The following is a 19,151-nucleotide window of genomic DNA, read 5'->3' as shown; positions in this document are numbered from 1 at the left end:
ACCACAGCTGTTGGTAGACCAGTAGGTATGTTAAGAGGATTAAGATAATAATAGACACGATAACAATGTAACGTTTAAATTGTAGATTGTATTGTATTGTATTGTATTGTATTGTATTGTATTGTATTTTCTGTATAAAATCAACAGCAATATACAAACGATAATCAAACAATCTTAACTGAAATACGTCTCGATCGCTCTGCTGAGATTTGCCTGCAAAGACACTGCTGTTCTACCTAGGGGTCCAGGAAAGCTACATGGACGCAACATCATTATCCATTAGAAAAAATAAATAAATTTCAGAAATCAATATGCAGCGGTAATCACTAAAAGCAGAAAGTACACGCAACAAAAATGAAAAGAAACACTACGCCCCCTACTCCCCTTCCCCCTCCCCCCCCCCCCCCCGCATTGGATTGGTCAATCATTAATGAAAAAATATGGGTCTATGTTGTTGAATAATCAGAAACATGGGAATAAGATCTTTCTCACTTTGTTGTAAATGCATTAACTTGTATAAGACTTCCCCTATCCATAAACATCCTTCAAAAGTTTTCAGTCTATGGCCTGGGTAATAAAACATTTTATTCAAACGAAGGGCGAGTTATGCGCTATAGATATAAACGAGTCTTAACGATAAGAAGGACTAAAGTCCTGTAATAGACACTTGTAAACCATGAACACATGTGCTTTTTTTGTAACACTTTTTACACATTACCTGAAACTCTTTTAAAGACTGGCTTTGTCGTTTTTAAAGGTGCCTTTAAAGCCCGCCGTACACTTTATACGACTCATGGTTATACGACTGACAGTCTTTGGATCCGAAATAAATCATGACAGCCTCAGAATAAACACGCTCGTTTATTTCAGACCCAAAGTTTGTCAGTGGTATAGTTGTGAGTCGTATAGTGTGCGGCGGGTTTAACTCTCGCACTATAAAGACTTCCCACTTTTCTATTTCTTGTGTTGATGGTTTACAAAATGGATGAGATCCGAGTGAGTAAAGACAATCAGGATCCAAGCGTTAAACAGTGAGAATTCATCTTAGTGATTCGGAACATTTCATAAAAGTACGAAATCAATATATCAACTGCACTAAAATGAAAAACACAAAACACAAAGAGTGTAATTACATTCATGATGTCACACTAACATTGATATCCTGTTTAGAATGGAGGTTTGGTAGACCGATAATGTCTTGTTATTGAGGGGAGAAAGATCTTAATAGGCAATAGGCATGTTTACAAGGCAATGTTAAAATGGTGGATAAAAGCACACTACTTGTGATGGCTTTTTAGTTTAACAGTCATAGGTTTAGTAAAGGTATCCATAACTACACACACGCACACACACACGCGCGCCCGCACACACACAAAAACAAATATATATATATATATATATATATATATATATATATATAAGTGTGAGTCGTGTGTCTTCAGGTACTGAACCTCTGGGTTTCTTTGTTTGTTTGTTTGTTTGTTTGATTTATTTTTCTTCCAACACAATTTCATACATTAATCAGAATTATTTTCAGTAATATCACATGGAATATCAGCAAGCAGATTACAAGTACATAATTAAAAGAGGAAAATCGAAAATATTATAAATCGTATTACCAATTTTCCAAATAATCATCTGAGAAATTATGCGGAAGAAGGACTGCCACTATAAGCAAAAGCTTGAGCACGTGGCAGCCCAGGGACCTATCTAAATAATACACAAAAATTATATTGTTTGCGGAATGGAGAAATACTACAAAATATAAAACACTGTAAATACATTGTTTTTTATATTCCTAGTGCATAGATACGAATAAGAGTAACGTGAAATATGATGATGATGATGATGATGTATGATGATGTTGACAGGGTAATGATGAAGAAAAATGTGATAATGAAGATGAAAGTGATAGTGGTGATGCTGAAGATAATGGGAATGATATGAAATGATAGACACAGAAACATTGCGTATATTTATTGTAGTTTTAAATCCAATTTACAGGAAAAGAAATGTGATCAAACAAAACAAAATATATAATCAAATGCTATATTCATAGATTGTAATCTGACAGTAATGTAGTTTTCACTCTAGCCTTGAAAGAATATAAAGTTTTACATGATTCAGTAGTATGAAACTCCAACCACCACCACAAATGTTTCGATTCCCCACAACCGGCTGCAAATTGACTGCCGGCATGTAAATGTGGAGTGTACATCTCACACCTCTTGACAAAGGGCAGAAAGCCCGAAAGCTTGAAGTAAGATCACTTGTAAGGATTCAATATAAGCAACGTCTACCGCCTCCTTACTCTCGTTATAGACACTATATATTTGTATATATAAATATGCACAATATTATATGAGGGCTGGTACATGTTGTGAAGTTGGTTTACCGCACTTTATTTTGCTAATAAAGCTTTCTGTCTTTTAGGCTTTGGGCGGGGCTGCATTTTGAATCACGTATCAAAATTAGAATCAGAATCATGTAATCATGTACAATTAAGATAGGTCATATACACAGACGGGTGTCGGCCTATACATGCATATACCTGCATACAGGGCAATCGGGTAAGATATTACATTGAAGTCCTCATTTTGAAATAAGATCTTCACACTTTGTATTGCGTTTGGTTGTGGCATGTATACTTCAAGCCATGAAGAATCAAAATTCGACGATATCTCTCAATACTTTGAAATTACTAAGAAAATATTGATGACGTTCAAAACACGAACTGCAGGTTTACAAGCATTTTGTCGGAGGTTGATGTGATTTCAATTAGCATGCGTCACAATAAGACAGAAATGCATACCGTGTATTCTATTTCCAAATCATAAAAACCTACTGAAAACAACAGAATGTCACATGGTGTTTCAAATAATAAAATGATACGCCTCTGTCAGTGAAGAATCAATCACACAGTTGTAATAAACCAGCATAAAGTTTGACGGGCAAAATGAAGCAAGAGCTAAAGCTCTCCTTGGCTAACATTAAACACCACAAAGTCCAAACAGAGACTTTACTGCACCCATTGTATGCTTGGGAGATTATTATCTCAATGGTCAACAATTTTTCATATGAGGGACATGGTAGGTGGAAACAATCTTGGAACTTGACCGAATAGTTATCAGTAATTGCATACATTTCATATTATTTGCTCTCCAATATTTGCTACGTCGACTTGAGGACCCACGTAACTGAATTGCCTTGGCTAAAAATGCGTTCACCCAGATAGACTTGACCTCTTTGCTGCGTTTTCCGTCAGTCAATGAAAATTATTGTTCACATTTTTTTATTTGGAGCAGATCCTTGTTGAAGCTGCATTTCTCTTCTCTCGTCTGGATGGTGCATTTTAAAGCCTCGTTGAAACACTTGCGCTTAAAGTGACTAGTAAGTATTGGAAGAGGTATTGAATGACTATAGATATACTTTGGTGATAATTCTACTTCCTAAAGGATTTTAAAATGTGTATGATTTTATAATTTTGTATAAATGAATAAACAACAATATAAGGCAACATTAAGAATCCCTGTCATTACAAAGATCTCATTAGCCCATGCTTAATGAGAGCTCATGACCAGTTTGGTACATTGTACTGGATCCACTTGCGAAATGTATCATTATCATAGATATTGACCTGTGCTCCTTCTGGGGAGTAATTAAATCGGATTGTACGTTCAGTCTGTGTGTGTATACAATATATAACACAAATATATATACATATGTGTTATATACACACACACACACACATATATATCTATATATATATATATATATATATATATATATATATATGTGTGTGTGTGTGTGTGTGTGTGTGTGTGTGTGTTCCTGGTACTACTTTGATTGGCCAAAAGCAAATAATACTTTGGCGGTGTCGGTGTTCATTTTCGAATGCGACTTGTGAAGCTGAGATTTCATCCATTACATGTTCGTCTTCTTTTCGTGTTGAGTACTAATTCTATATACCTTACCTGTCGCTACTATTCCCCTTTAAAGAGCTCTTGAAACTATGTTTCAACCCTGAACTGTTTGTTCACGACCAGATCAGCTTCCTTCTGACGGACGATTCAGCCATGGCGGGAGAGACAGGAATAGGAACTTTGGCCGCCATTTTCGTTGTGACGTCAATTATTGTCTACTATGCTGCCAGGTTCATTCGCATCTACTTACTGATTAGCAAATTCCAGGGACCTCCAGCCCTGCCAATAATTGGCAACACTTACCAGTTCAGCAAAGATCCAAGAGGTTAGTACAAGGACATTACTTGATTTAGATAAAGGAGAAAATATATAGTGGACGTGAAGAGGTGGAGTTGCTGTAACTCACTGCGGACAGAATAGGATTTATGACATTGTGTGACATTGTGCTATTATACATATTAGATATCGTCATGCTTTGCTAACTGGAGGGCTGTGTATGTTGATGCTCAGATGAGGCAAAAAGTACATGCTGTCACTATCAAGAAGCCGTAAGCTAATGAAGTGTTTCATCCCAAAACGGATCAAGAGTCGATTTTAAACGATATCAGTATAACAATATCAATATCAAACAATATAAAATATGTCTATCAATATTCAGTATGCCACGCCTGTTAACTCAAATTGGTACTTATACCATTAACCAGATCCTTTTAATTATTATCATTGTCATCATTATCATGATTGTTGTTATCATTATTACAACCAGGCATTTCCATATGCTATGCAAAGTACGACGATATCATGATGCTCAAGTCAAGTTACATCAAATCAATACAACTGGGGGGAAAAGATATATTTTCTAAATTTCTTTTAAAAAAGAAGAATCTAATGAATGTAGGGTTGTTCCTTTCCATGTTGCAGTAACAGTGAAAATACGATCCTTATTTAGCTTACTACGAGTTCGGGTACATGCGGGAAAAATGAAAGGGGTAGAACATAGATTTCTTCTATATAAGGAGGAATTTCCAACTCGAACAAATACTTCGTATCTTTATATGTTCTTACTTGGTTATGAATATGAATGCTTAATAAACCAGAAACAACATTCACCTTAACTGAGAGCCAGCAAAGAAACAGAAAGCAGGAGTGTGAGAGATTATGACGACGTTCCACGTTGAGCAGCACAATTCTCTAATCTTTGCAATCTATAGTATTGCAACCAAGGAATTTCCGTTATAGTCATGCCAAGAAAATAATCTTAACGGGACAGTACATGACATCTCTCACATTATTTCATTTTCAGTTTGGTAATTTGTGACACACAAGTAATTTTTTAAGTAAAATCAAACATATTTGCCATTATGTATGATTTAATCAGACATTAACGTGTCACTGTCAAATTAAAAAATCAAGATCTTAGTTACAGGAAGATTTGTAAGATTGGTAAGATTTTATTGACTCTATCGACCCCCCTCTCGCGGTATGAGAGTACAAACATATTTACAATATATGAATACAAAATGTAAGTGATAATGTACATGTACATGTGAAAATAACAGATATAAATAAACAAAAAGCGATGGGAAGAATTGACTGTTCCCAGCAGCAATACTTATATATCATTCAATTTGCCTTTGTGTGTGTGTGTGTGTTTGTGTGTGTTTGTGTGTGTGTGACCACAAACTTTTTTCGTTTAGCTGTAATTTATTTCTTCATGACTTGGTTTTTTTAAGATCAAAAACTCCGGTAGTGGCACTAGGAGAGATAATGCTTTTTGAAAACTGTAACGCATAACTCGGAAGCGTTTAACTTGAAGATATATCGATATCATAACACCCAACGTCCATCACCTTCTACCAAAGTGATAAGAACGAATGTGTGCATGTTTGTGTGTGCATATACCTCATATGGCATGATAAAAGAGATATAATGTCGCTTAGCTAAACTTCAGAATCATGTTGAATGGTTATTAGATTTTAATCTTTTATCTAAATCATTCGACTGGTTTTGAGATAGAAAAAAAAATGCCTATCCTGCCAGCTTCTTATTCCTGGAACCCTTGTACGTCTGCTTCCATCGACAGAATTCTTCCTCTTCATGAAAGAGACCTTGGCCGAATACCGTGAGGAGACTGGGGGTATCATCAGATGGTGGTTTGGACCAAAACCTTCTTTAACAATATACAGCGCGAAATACATGAAAGTAAGAAATATGAGTTGTTCTCTTTTCTCCCTGAAATTCCTACATCTCGTTGAACTAAATTTTGCTTGTTTGACTTTAAAGGGATGGTATATTTCTGGTTGAGATGGGGATTCAGGCTTAAACTTTTTATGAGATAACTAGAAACAACTTACGTGTAATGTTAAAGAGCATAATGTATGATTATAAAAGCAATAGAAGGTTTATTTGATAAAAATCGGTTTTAAAATTGAATGGATGAGATATCCAAAAACAAAGTGGTCCTAATGAAAGGTGGGTCCCATTTTTTTTATTTAGACCACTTTGTTTCATTTTGTTTTTTATTTCATTATATATCTCAGTCCTTCCAAAACCGGGTTTCATCGACTAAACTTTTAATTTCTCTTAGAAGAGTATGATCTTTACTATTTCATGTAAGTGGTTTCTAATTATCTCAAAAAAGTTAAGAGCTGAATCCCCACCTGAACCAAAACTATACCACCCCCTTAATGATGGTCTTCATCAAAGAAGAAAGAGGAGAGGAGAGAAATAAGAAAGAAGGGGGAGAAAGGACAGAGAGAAAAAAATGAGAGAGAAAGCGACATAAAAAAGAAATATGCAGTGTTATATGCAGACGCTGAGTGACGATTACATAAACGGAGTTATTTCAGTCAGCAGTCACTATACACACCACATAACAAGACTATCTTTACTTCAAATAACGAAGTAAGGTTTTATTCATTCCATTCAACTCGATACCGTTTATGGTGATAAATGTTATATTACCTTTAAATTTGATGGATCTGAGAGGGGGACACCTGAAAGAATAAGCGAGACAATCATATTAAACCCCCAAAAGGACAGAAAGTCGCAACTGCCTTTTATCCATTCTTCTGCCACTCTGCTTTTGATGTATGTCATGAACCATGCATTATCAGAGGTATGGTCCAAAATGGGCATAAGGGACATAATCTCCATAATGGTTATGAAGACTAATCTGTCGCCGGGGCACTCAGTGGAGTTTGAGCGAGAAAGAAAGAAGTGGATACGTAACGTAATTATGCAATGAATCTTAAACGTATGGTAAAAGATAAAGTTTTTTGAAATGCGTGTTGCAGTCACATTTGGTGACGTTATGGTGAACCTTTGTGTGTGTGTGTTTGTGTTTGTGTATGTGTGTGTGTCTCTCTCTCTCTCTTTCTTTCTTTCCATGTCCATGATCTCTTCATGTCTTTACATCATACACACTGTTCCTACAGTATGAAGAATTATGTGTGCATATTATTATCACTTCCATGATCTACACAATATAGGTTTTAACAGGCTTCAAACTGCAGATTCATACTGCAGTCATATTCCAGTTCATAAAAGTTAAAGTTTTTATTCTTCTCTCTCTATCTCTATCTCTATCTCCCTGAACAGGTCATACTTACTAGCACCCGTCAAATTAAGAAAGGGTTCACCTACCCGTTCTTGGAATCGTGGCTTGGTCTTGGACTGTTGTTGAGGTATGATAAACGTCAAGACCTACTCAACATATATTTTGAGAAAGTGGTCAGTTTGAATTATATATATATATATATATATATATATATATATATATATATATAACATTCCAGGTAGATCCGTTAAAAAGGAAAAATGCTTGAAATACAAAGTTTTTGTTTGAAATTCGATCATCTATACCTTTACAAGATCATGTTTATCAAATCTTTACTCTGCTAACGTTGAAAAACTAAGAAAATTCCACTTACCCATCCTCAAAATGACTTCTGAATCAAGCTCTACTTAATTAGGTAAATGTTATCTGAGATGTCTGAAAGAAAGACTTAATCTGATCTTTATCATCAGTACCGGCGGGAAATGGTTCCATCGCCGCAAAATGCTGACACCGGCCTTCCATTTTTCCATCCTCCAAAACTTCATGGATGTTTACAACGAGCAGAGCAACATCTTGGCAGAGAAGCTGGACGCGTTTGCAGACAAACGTGATCCTGTCAACATCTTCCCGCTCGTAACGTACTGCACCCTCGACGTCATATGTGGTAAGCACGTGGAGTCGCTGGTGGGGAGTTGGAGTGTTAATTTAGAAATTCCGAAATTGAACTGACTTTAATAGTTCATTTCATTTCATTTCCACATCTGATAAAAAGCGTATTTAGGAATGCAAGAACTAGGCATAAAAAATAGGAACAATAATTGTTATTTCAGTATGTACTCGATCACCATGAGAGATGGTCTTTCAAGGGCCGATCCCGAGACTTTACAGCTAAAAATTGATATAGTATAAAGCACTAAAAATATACATATATTACAGACAGAACAAAAGGCATATTTAGAAGGCGAGAGTCATCAAAGTGAGGTGAATATGCATTGAATAAGGCTGAAAATTTACGAAATATCTTTGAGGACATGAAAAGATTAGTAGCTTCTTTTGAATAGTAAAAGTCTGTTACACAACTTTTCTTAAATTCGGCACACCATTCCATAATATTGTTCCCACATATTCAAAAGTGTGTTTTGATGTACAGTAATCAAAGTTAGGGATATACAATTTATCAATATGTCTAGTATCATGATTGTTCTTATATTGGATGAAGGAAATATCAAGAAACTTTGGCAAAATGTAGGTCATATATGAATACATAGAAATAGCGAGGAAGAATCTGTTCATATTCATTTTGAAGTCAGTAATTTATACGTTTTAGATAATAGACTTGTGTGTTTAAAAATGGTCTTTACCAATATTTAGATTCAATTTCAATTCAATTTGAATTTATTTTCATATTCCTCGATAGAAAATACATCAAATATAACAAAATTAAATAATACATGATATCTAGCTAGGAGGCATAATAGAATATTGCAAGCACGGTCGATCTATGAAAGTTGGAATCTGAGAATGAATGCTAAAAAAATATGATGCAACCTACTTAGAATCAAATTTGTCGAGCGTAGGTCCCAGTTACAATCGAGCGTAATGATTTAATAATATGAGGAGCAAGGGTATAACAAAATGACCGAAATACCGAGAAAATAGAAAATACAAAAGAAAATACAAATATTCAGGGATATAGCAAATTCTTCTCTAATTCAGATTTGGGAGTCAGATAAGCCACATGCATGCTGCAAGCGAAAACCACTAAACTTTCTCTAGCTCACAACTTGAGATTACATTACTACATTGTATATTTTTACATGGAATAAAAAAGTGCTATCAATTTCAAATGAAATCAGCTCCAAATGTTTTCTAGCGTGCTAGTAGGTCATTTAGGTAAAGTCTATAATCACACCGGAGAAGAAATTCCACTTAATGTCACATATTGCATGCGATTTGAAACACTTAAACCAATACACCAATAAACCAATAAACCAATTAAAAAATGTATCTCTATTCCATAAAACTAGAATTTACTCACTAATATTCTGTGGTAAGTACAATCAAATGCTTTCAGTAGATTAAAAATATTCCTATCATCTGTTATCATGTGGGCTCACATGCCTACGGGCAATAGTGAATGACTTTACTTTAATGTGCCTTGGCCCATACGTTGTCTCCATTTATTTCTTCTTCTTCAGGTGATATTAAGGTGATAGATATCAGTCGACAATTCAAATTGCATATAATTATGAATAAGTAATAGCTTGCATGGATTCCCTCTACAGGCCTTCTTTTGAAAGCTTATGGCAATTATTTCTCCTACATACCTTTGCAGACAGTTCTATGGGGAAGCACGTAAATGCACAAGGCAACAGTGACAACGATTACGTGCGCGCTGTGCGAGGGTAAGAGCGTTGTCTAAATGGAAAGTGTATAGTTGACGTTGCAATTGAGTCTTTTCGAGAGTGCGGAACATGAATTACGTTTTCTCATGATGTTTTAGGTTTAATAGATTATACCACCATGGGTTAAAAAAACGGAATCTATACTGTGTTATCCATGCAGTTGGAACTCATATTCCAAACCGCCACTCGAAAATATTTAAAGATTGTTTCACACTGGATCTGCCCCACAGACGCGACAGACAGGAGTTAGGAAAATCAATATGTTCATGTCTCATTTCATAAGATCAGCCATTCGCTGAGGAGGACATACAGCTTATACCTTCTGAATGTTAATTACCTCCCTTTTCACCATCCCGATACATAGTGACCAAGACAAGTGTATGCATAAACTGAGATTGAGCAAAAATTAATGAAATAAAAATAAGAATTAGTAGACTGGGTATGACCGGGCACTAATCTTACATGTGGATTATCAAAGAAATATACTGTAACAATTCTAACTAGAGACTGTTTACTGAGTATTCTTTTAGGTGCCATACTTATGTCATTTTGTGACTGTGCGAGACGATAGCCTAACTTAGAGGTGAGTTTCAAGTGTACTCGATGCTCATCTAAGGAGTTCTATTATTCAGTAATTCAGCCAACCCCTTCCCCCAAACAAAGAGACAAATCAACGCAAACGTAATCGTAATCACAGACATTTTCTACAGTATAATTTCTTATATTCAATGACAATTGGGTATAGTTTGCTTAGGGATTATTGATATTTTGATTCGCCATATCTGATTTGCTGTAATTGGAAACCGACATATCTTTGCATCTATTCTTTGCTTACTTCCACGCTATCTGTGCGATGGTTAATTAAGTATGGGATACCTGTTCATGGAAAGATTCAAGTCACCCCTCATGTGGCCGGATATTTTTTATTTTTGGACGGCTGCTGGTGCAAAGATGAAAAAATACATCGAAATTCTTCATGGCGTTACCAAGGAGGTAAGATGTGCGGCAGTTGAAGACACACACACACACACACACACACACACACACACACACATGTATTATTCATGCATAATAGGATAGGTATTCTTCTTCATTATTTGAAATAATCACACCAACAAAGATCCATTTGATTTTACATGATGTTTGTGATCTGATATTTTATGGCTGTCGTTAAAACGACAAATTGCTAAAAAGCACCTAAACTTTGTGCGCGATATTGATGTGAGGCATGTAAAGGGCATGCTATATTAGTCAAATTTATACAATTCGTTTCGTTCTTTTACTTTACAAATGTAAAATAAAGGGGGTGCGGCGACCTTTTTTCTTTTTATTTCTTTTATTCAAAACAAAATTAAAGGGCGCGCGGTGCCCCCCCCCCCCATCCGCCACTGCATTCTTTCAAACAACATTATTCATTTCCTTATTTAAGCTCAGATGATTAAGCAAAAGTTGAAGGAGTCTCTTGAACGTCCTAAGGACTCCGTCTTCGATGATGGGATCGTTGGAAAGCGGAAGAGAGTGGCTTTCTTGGATCTGCTCATCCAGATGCACAGAGAGGACCCCAGCTTCACTCTGGCAGACATACAGGAGGAAGTGGATACCTTCATGTTCGCGGTACGATTCAACAAGACCATATATACTTTAAAAATATCGTAGATTTGAATAATCTAAAAGTCAACAGTTCAGAGAACCAAGATGCGAGAGCCTTCACTTGACATGAGAGTTTTTACACTTTGTATGAAAAACGCACTGCATGACATGGATACTTTGTGAATGTCGCAAGTGTTGTGAAAAATCATTTTATATTCTTTCCTTTAGTTTAGTATATACTGCTCGAACCCCACGTTCTATTCATTATTTGCAATCAAAAGATTTTTTGTTGTTGAAGTAATGAAACTGCTCTTTTAAGGGTCAAAGGTACTGCTTCTTAACTGCAAAGCACCACGCTATTTTCAAGGCATATTCACAAATAACTCAAGATAGATGTCAGCAAGTATCAGGAAAATGCTGCTGTTTTTGCCATCCTCTAAAAGTCAATTTGTTTGTTTTTGTAATCATTATTCATCCCACTCCTTGTGTAAGTCTTGTATTCTATTTAGATATGTGTGCCATCCTTCTGAATCACACTAGAGTGTAAATTCTTTGATGATATAAAAAGGTGCTTCCATTGTTTCTAATCCTTCAGAATTTTCTCCTTTTTTGGTGATAATTGTTCGTGGTCTAAAATCCGTGAAGATTCTGCAAACAAAAGATAAGAGGTACATAAATTATTCTAACTTGATAGATGATCTTAATTGAATTCTGAATTTAAAACACTGGTTGGATTTCACGGTGACCAAAGCATGTTTCACTAAAATACAGCCTGGATCAATTTCAAAGCTTTTACCATAATTTTCGTCGCAGATAATAAGTTATTTTGTACCATCAATTCACAATCTAAATTGGATGCAGGGTCACGACACAACCGCTGTTGCTATTTCTTGGTGCATTCAGCTTATTGGTCTACATCAAGACGTACAGGTGCGTCTCCATGAAGAGATCGACGAAGTTCTAGGTATGACGCACATTCTGTGTATACAGTTACCGTAACTAGGGGACACCTTGGAACCTTTATTGGTATAACATCCCGGCATAGTCCCGAAATCTTCGTTTTCATATACATATACATAACATATACATATATATATATATATACATATACATATACATATACATATACATTTATATACTGCATAAATATATATATATATATATGTATACAAATATATATATAATCATTGTTATTATCCATGCAAGTTAAGCAGACCACAGAACCTGATGCTAAAATGGGAACCTCCCACGCTTTTCGATCTTTGTAACTCTTGTATATATGTATGACGGATACGTTACAGTGTACTACAATTGCCATGTAGTGTGTCATGTAGCTTTTCCTTCAGCGTCAGCCTATAAACAATATATATAACAGTATATATATACAAAATTGTTTAGAGAGAGAAAAATAAATAAAGTCAAACTACCAGTTTAAATGAGCTGTCATTGGCTTGGCATTGTAAACGTGACATATGAAAGGTAAGTAATGTCAAAGTTATCACATTAGTTGTGTCGGTTGCACAGGTCCTGCTTAGTATACCTGCTCCAACCGACTTTACGATATCACTGATATGTAATAATTTACAAAAGGAAAATGGGCTTTTTGACATCTCCTGCAGGAGATGCAAACCGTCCGGTGAATACAGACGACCTGACCAAGTTCTCCTACCTGGATCGTGTCCTAAAAGAGACGCTCCGCCTTTTTCCACCTGCTCCCGCCATATCCAGAACATTGGACGAAGACATTGTGATCGGTCAGTGATCCTCTTTCGATTAATAATGGAATGTCCATGGAACACAACCGTCCTGTTACTCTAACGAAATTCACTTCAAAGCCAACATTTGCTCCCTTTATTTTTCTTCTTTTTTATTTGAATTCCTAAAGAAACTATGAATTGGAGAAATTCTCAAAACCATAGAATTTTGAGGTAGAACGAGCAAGTCAACCTGACATGCAGGGAAAGCATTACGTCAGCAATAGTCATCAGAACGTGACGTCATTTTTGTGCTGTTGGTGTCCACAGTATAGTATAGATCAGAGTTTTCGCGCTGTCTTGTTTATAAGTATAGACCTACGTCTTCTCTGTCTGTCTGTCTCTCTTTCTCTCTCTCTCTCTCTTTCTCTCTCTCGCTTCGTTTGAATTAGGAAGGAATGTCACAAACACTTCACAAAAATTTTCTTTGCATCATCTTCCAAACAGCAGTATAAATTTCTCTTTTATTAAAAAAAAAAACCAGAGCAAAATCAGCGGCAAAGGGAATGATTAGTAATCGTATAATGAAGCTGCAACTAATCTAGCATTAAAAAAGGCCATTGTGAAATGCTCCTAGTTCACAAATCATTCTATATCCTAGTATTTTTTTTTTCTTATGTGGTGGTCACACTAAGACATCAAATAAATTCTTTTTTTCTCCGAGACACATGTTTCAACGTACAGTTCTACATGACTTGCTTCAATACAAGAAGGAACTTTATAATTGAATGAATCCGAACATTAATTTCAAAATATATCAAAGCAATATACTATTGTCGCATGGAGCATGAACAACACAATGCAATTTAGAATTGATGCCTCCCGTTCATCTTTGAAATTCAAGATGGCAAAGTGGTCCCGAAGGAAACTGACATCACACTAAGAATCTACGACCTCCATCGTGACCCTGAGCAATTTCCTGACCCGGAAAGATTTGACCCCGATAGGTTTCTTCCGGAGAACAGTGGCAAGCGGCACCCATACGCCTACGTCCCATTTTCTGCCGGACCAAGAAACTGCATCGGTCAGACTAACATGTTTCTCTTTTTGCAAATTACAAAAATGTGTTTGTTTATTGGTTAGTTGGTTGGTTTTGTTTGTTTGTTTTTCTGTTTGTTGGCTTTTTTATGTCTACTATTATACGTCTTTAATCAACCTTGTTAGATATTCGGTTTAACGGCGTCTATAATCATTGTTTCGGTTATAGTACCATTTCATGTTAGGACAATTGACCCCTATTGCTACCTGGAGATAAGAGTCTTCTGACGAACAGTTGGAATAACGAACGTTTGGATAAACGAAAATTCGGAATGATAAACCTTCGGAATAACCAAACAATTCTTAATGCTTAATTCTCTATAATGATCTTTAAAGATGTCGCTTACTAGAATTATGTACGAAAGTTGTGGTGCGTTGGTGATTAAGAGAGAACTGAAGGTGTGTGTTTGACAAACCGACAAACCCATATCTTAAAACAAGGTAATACATTGTAATGCAAATTTTACAGCCCTAAATGATGGGGATGTGGTTACAATTATTCAACCTTCGGGGCTTTCTGTTCATGCTGTAGGGGCTTATGAGCTTTGCAAAGTCTTCTGACGGAATATTCTGCAAATTCCCTCCACCCATCTGTCATCTTTCATATCTAATTATTATTTTCATTGATATTGTTTGATCTGCAGGTCAGAAATTCGCCATGATGGAAGCCAGAGTTACCCTTGCCAATCTTCTCCGAAGATTTTCCTTTCAGCCGACTCAGACAATTGAGGAGACCAAGCCCGCTGGGGCTATGATCTTAAAACCGACGGACGAAAAACTCCTGATCAAAATCACGAAAAGAAAGTGAAGGACTGATATTCTCAGAAACTTTTGAAGAGAATATCAAGGAAATATATTCCACATGTTGCGCAAAACGTGTATTCAATGCACGTAATAATTTAACACCACCATGCGTACGCGCGCATGTATTAGTTGTTTGGTTGTTCAAATACACCTATTCATGATGATCATATATATCCATTGCAAGGATACATTTACATGGAATATGATACCTGTACAGAGATATAAAGAGGACATGCCCCAAGAAGTTAAACTTACAGGTAACTTGTGTTGGGATACAGAGATATAAAGAGGACATGCCCCAAGAAGTTAAACTTACAGGTAACTTGTGTTGGGATGCCCTTATACAATAGAACAGTAAGTTTGAATACAATAGATACAAAAATTATGTAAAAACACACAAAAATACATACAAAAAGATGTAAGCAAGGTGCAGACATTACAAGAAAAGAAGGAAAAACGTACATGCATGCTTATTTATTAACCTTGCATTAACAATCCCGGCAAATTTTACTATCTATGGTGAATAGATAACAGGTACTTCTTACATCTCATTATACATACGTCCATACATGAGGCACTGGTAATGTGCAGTGGTAATTAGTTCCTCAATTTTGGTCAAGTAAAACAGGTATGACATTGTTCGATATTTGTAGTGTAAAAAAGCTGATAATTGTGTCCTGTAGGCCTAATATGGAAACGCTTATTTACGAGGAAAATGTCTGTAAAACAGGATGGTATGGTTTGAAAGTTTTGAACACAAAAGCACCTCGTGAAAAAAGTAGTATATCATGGATTGTTATAATTAAGCCTCATTTCATCATAATGATATATCTTAAGGATTACTTCTATATAGGGGATGCACCAAGTATTAATCGAACATTTTGTAGACAATTTGATTGATTGATTGATAGATTGATTTTATTTCCGCAAAATAAAAATATGTACATCACTTCTTATTGAATAGTACCAAAAAAAAAAATATTACAAAGTACATGAAATTGCGGCTGGATAGCCACACTCAGCTCCGCCCTCATGATGGAGCTGTTCTACCGAGGGGTCCAGAAGAAAACACACTCGGTATATTTGAAATTAACATGCAAACTTGTATCAACAAAAACTTCACTACACAGAGTTAAAATAACATCCACTACTACCCCTCAGTTATAAAAACGCTATTAACATAATGGCAATAAGCCAAATCTATGAATTTAACAAATATAGACATCTGCGCTTCAATGAAAAAGAAGAAGAACAAGAAAAAAATACATCTACAAATACACTTAAGCTGAAAATTTGATACTATTATGTAAACACGATCCTCTATAACTAAAAGACCTGCAGCAGTATTGAGTGTTGTGTTTTGGAAGAACAAAAGTACCAACAGAACGAAGATTATACGGCGTATTGGAAAATCTAAATATCTCTCTTAAATACGGTGGAGAAAAATTATCTATGGCCGTAAATGTCATGGATTACAAATGATCTTTGCGCCGGGATTCTAATGTTTGAAGGTTCATCAGAGTATGGATTTCTTGATTTGAGACATATTTATAAGGGTTTATTCGAAGAATTATTCTCAATGCTCAATTTTGTAATTTTTGTAATTTATCTGTGTGTTTTGCCGCCGATGATCCGTAAATAATATCTGCATAGCCAGATAATGGGAGAATAAAAATTGTATATATCAATTTCAAAGTTGAAGTATTTACATAACTGCGTAAACGGTCCAGAAATTTCACCAGCTTGACAATATTCTTACACATTGTATCTATATGTATATCCTACTTCAGCTGTTGATCAATCATAACACCAAATTATTTCACAACATCCTTCTGTTCTATTCTATTTGCAGAAATAAATGATTTTAATTTATTACATAACGAGAACCCAATAACATACATACTGTTTTTCACAATTTACACTAATCTTATTTAAACACATCCATTCATATATGTTCTGCAGCTCAGAATTCAATACACACTCTATTTCATTTGCACTTTTTTTTTTCCGAGGCGCTCTTAGCTTTTGTTTGCCTATACCAAATTACAGTAACAGAAATAGGGAGAATAATAGAGTTGTTGTTGTCCATGTTCGCCTTTCAAATTGATATTTTGATTACTCATTTTACTGGGGTTTAGTCAAAGCCGTTCTATAGGTCAAATTCATTATCGATTAGGGGAATTTTTAATCACGTCAATTCACTTAAGAATTTTGTCATTCAAATTCGTATAGGAAATGCTCCAATTTTACCAAGTGGTTATTTAGTTTAGCCAGAGACGATGTTATCTCTTCGCAGTGTCGCTTCCATAACACTTCTGTCACGTGTGCCTAAATTTTGAGTGACCAATATTTGGCATGAAAACTGTTTTGGTTTTATCTCTTTTATGTGATCATGACTACGTGTCCTGATTACTTGAGTAGTATCTATGTACACTGTAAAAACATCGGTGTTAGATTTAACACCATGGGTGTTAAATCTAACACCGATCAAACTTCAATAGAGGACCACACCCACAGGTGTAGAAAATGCAATGTGATGGTGTTGAAAAGTGTTCACCTGACACTTCGTGGTGTTAATTTGACACTGTTCCTGGTGTTATTTTGACACTGTACTGGTGTTAATTCAAAAATGACACCACATGGTGTTGATTTGATATTTGTTGGTGTTAATATCAATGGTTTAACACCCGTCCAGCTTCAATAAGAGACCACACCAGCTGGTGTTACTGTAGTGTAAATTCATTTTCACATTTTTTCAAAATCTAGTATTATGTCCTGTATTGCCGCTATGTCTTTTTTGTTTCGGTACAATTAGTTATCATTCAAAACTTCGTAAAATAGCATTTCAACCTTTTCAATATTTTGTAAATAAAAAACTACAATAACAGAAAAGTTCCACTTTCTTGGGGTTTTTTTATACTCATGGTGTGATGGTTTGATATGTGTTCTTCTTTTGACATTATGTCTTCTTCGAAATATTGTGTATATTTTCTTGAGTTTGCATGTTTTCTTTCAAAGGGAAGTGTGTTTCATACATTCATGAATGTAATAATGATAATGACAACAATGATAATAATAAGATGATAATAATGATAAGATAATAATAATAATAATAATGATAATTTTCCCGGTCAATTTCATACTTATTTCATTCAAATTCATCAATTTGCATTCAAATTCAGAATCCGAGCGATCAATTTCATTTATGGGCGTTCTAATGTTATTTCGTTTTCGTGAAATCAAATTCACGATTGGGCATTCAATTTCAAAATGCGAGCACCGACTTTCCTATATACTCGTGCATTCAAATTCATGCGATAGTCATGTGATAGTCCCATTGAGCTTGTTTGGAGCGTTTCAATTTCATTTTTTAAGCGATCAAGTCCCTACTTCGTGAAAAAAATTAAACGAGGAAAATTGAGTAGGCTTTTTAAGAAAGGAAAAAGGGCGAACACAACCAATGAAGGCTTGTATATAGTGTAATTATGATTGTTGATAGGTTTTACATTGTTCTCTGTTCATGTATTCTTTGTTTTTCATCTCAATTAATTTCAAATTATATTTGTCCAATCAGCAGTGCATCCAAACAACACAACAACTATTCAATCATATATTCTTGATACTGCATGCTGACAACGCCCCAACACCAACCACATGACAATTTATCAATTTAAAGACAAACTGACACACAATGATCTCACATACTCCCGCAAAAGTAAACCAATAAACAGCAATACACAACAAACAAGACGTATAAAATGTTTATGTATCAGTTTCAACATAGTCGTAATTGGGTTTTTTCCGGTGTCAACCAACCCTCCGTATAATGCTCGTCTGTAGGCCTATACAGTGCCAAATGTTTGTTTGTTTGTTTGTTTGTTTGTTTGTTTGTTTGTTTGTTTGTATCATTTTCCATCAAAGAAAATGGCTGGACAACCCACATTCAACTGCAATAGCTGGTCTTCCATATGGCGTCCAGTTGGATGTATTAAAGCCTTAAACACCCTGCTCTTTGCCATGAATAAATGGGGGCATCCCACGAGACCGACACCCACGAGTCATACGGTCCACGAGACCG

General features: G+C 35.5%; 1 protein-coding gene across 1 annotated transcript; it reads left to right on the top strand.

Annotated features, from left to right (window-relative positions):
- The first annotated feature begins 981 nt into the window (after positions 1 to 981).
- LOC139720730 (cytochrome P450 4V2-like) lies at positions 982 to 15,185 on the top strand. Its single transcript, XM_071632086.1, has 12 exons — positions 982 to 996; positions 4,047 to 4,248; positions 6,007 to 6,125; positions 7,524 to 7,609; positions 7,953 to 8,146; positions 9,818 to 9,887; positions 10,754 to 10,880; positions 11,322 to 11,501; positions 12,339 to 12,441; positions 13,097 to 13,231; positions 14,076 to 14,255; positions 14,914 to 15,185. Exons 1-12 carry the CDS (start codon positions 982 to 984, stop codon positions 15,075 to 15,077), a joined length of 1,575 nt encoding a protein of 524 aa, XP_071488187.1. The 3' UTR covers positions 15,078 to 15,185.
- The last annotated feature ends 3,966 nt before the right edge of the window (positions 15,186 to 19,151 follow it).

Source organism: Diadema antillarum, unplaced genomic scaffold (assembly GCF_040938485.1).
Source record: "Diadema antillarum isolate AM-2024a unplaced genomic scaffold, OU_Dant_1.0 scf00000132, whole genome shotgun sequence".
NCBI lineage: Eukaryota > Metazoa > Echinodermata > Echinoidea > Diadematoida > Diadematidae > Diadema > Diadema antillarum.
This window is presented reverse-complemented; position numbering and strand designations above follow the sequence as displayed.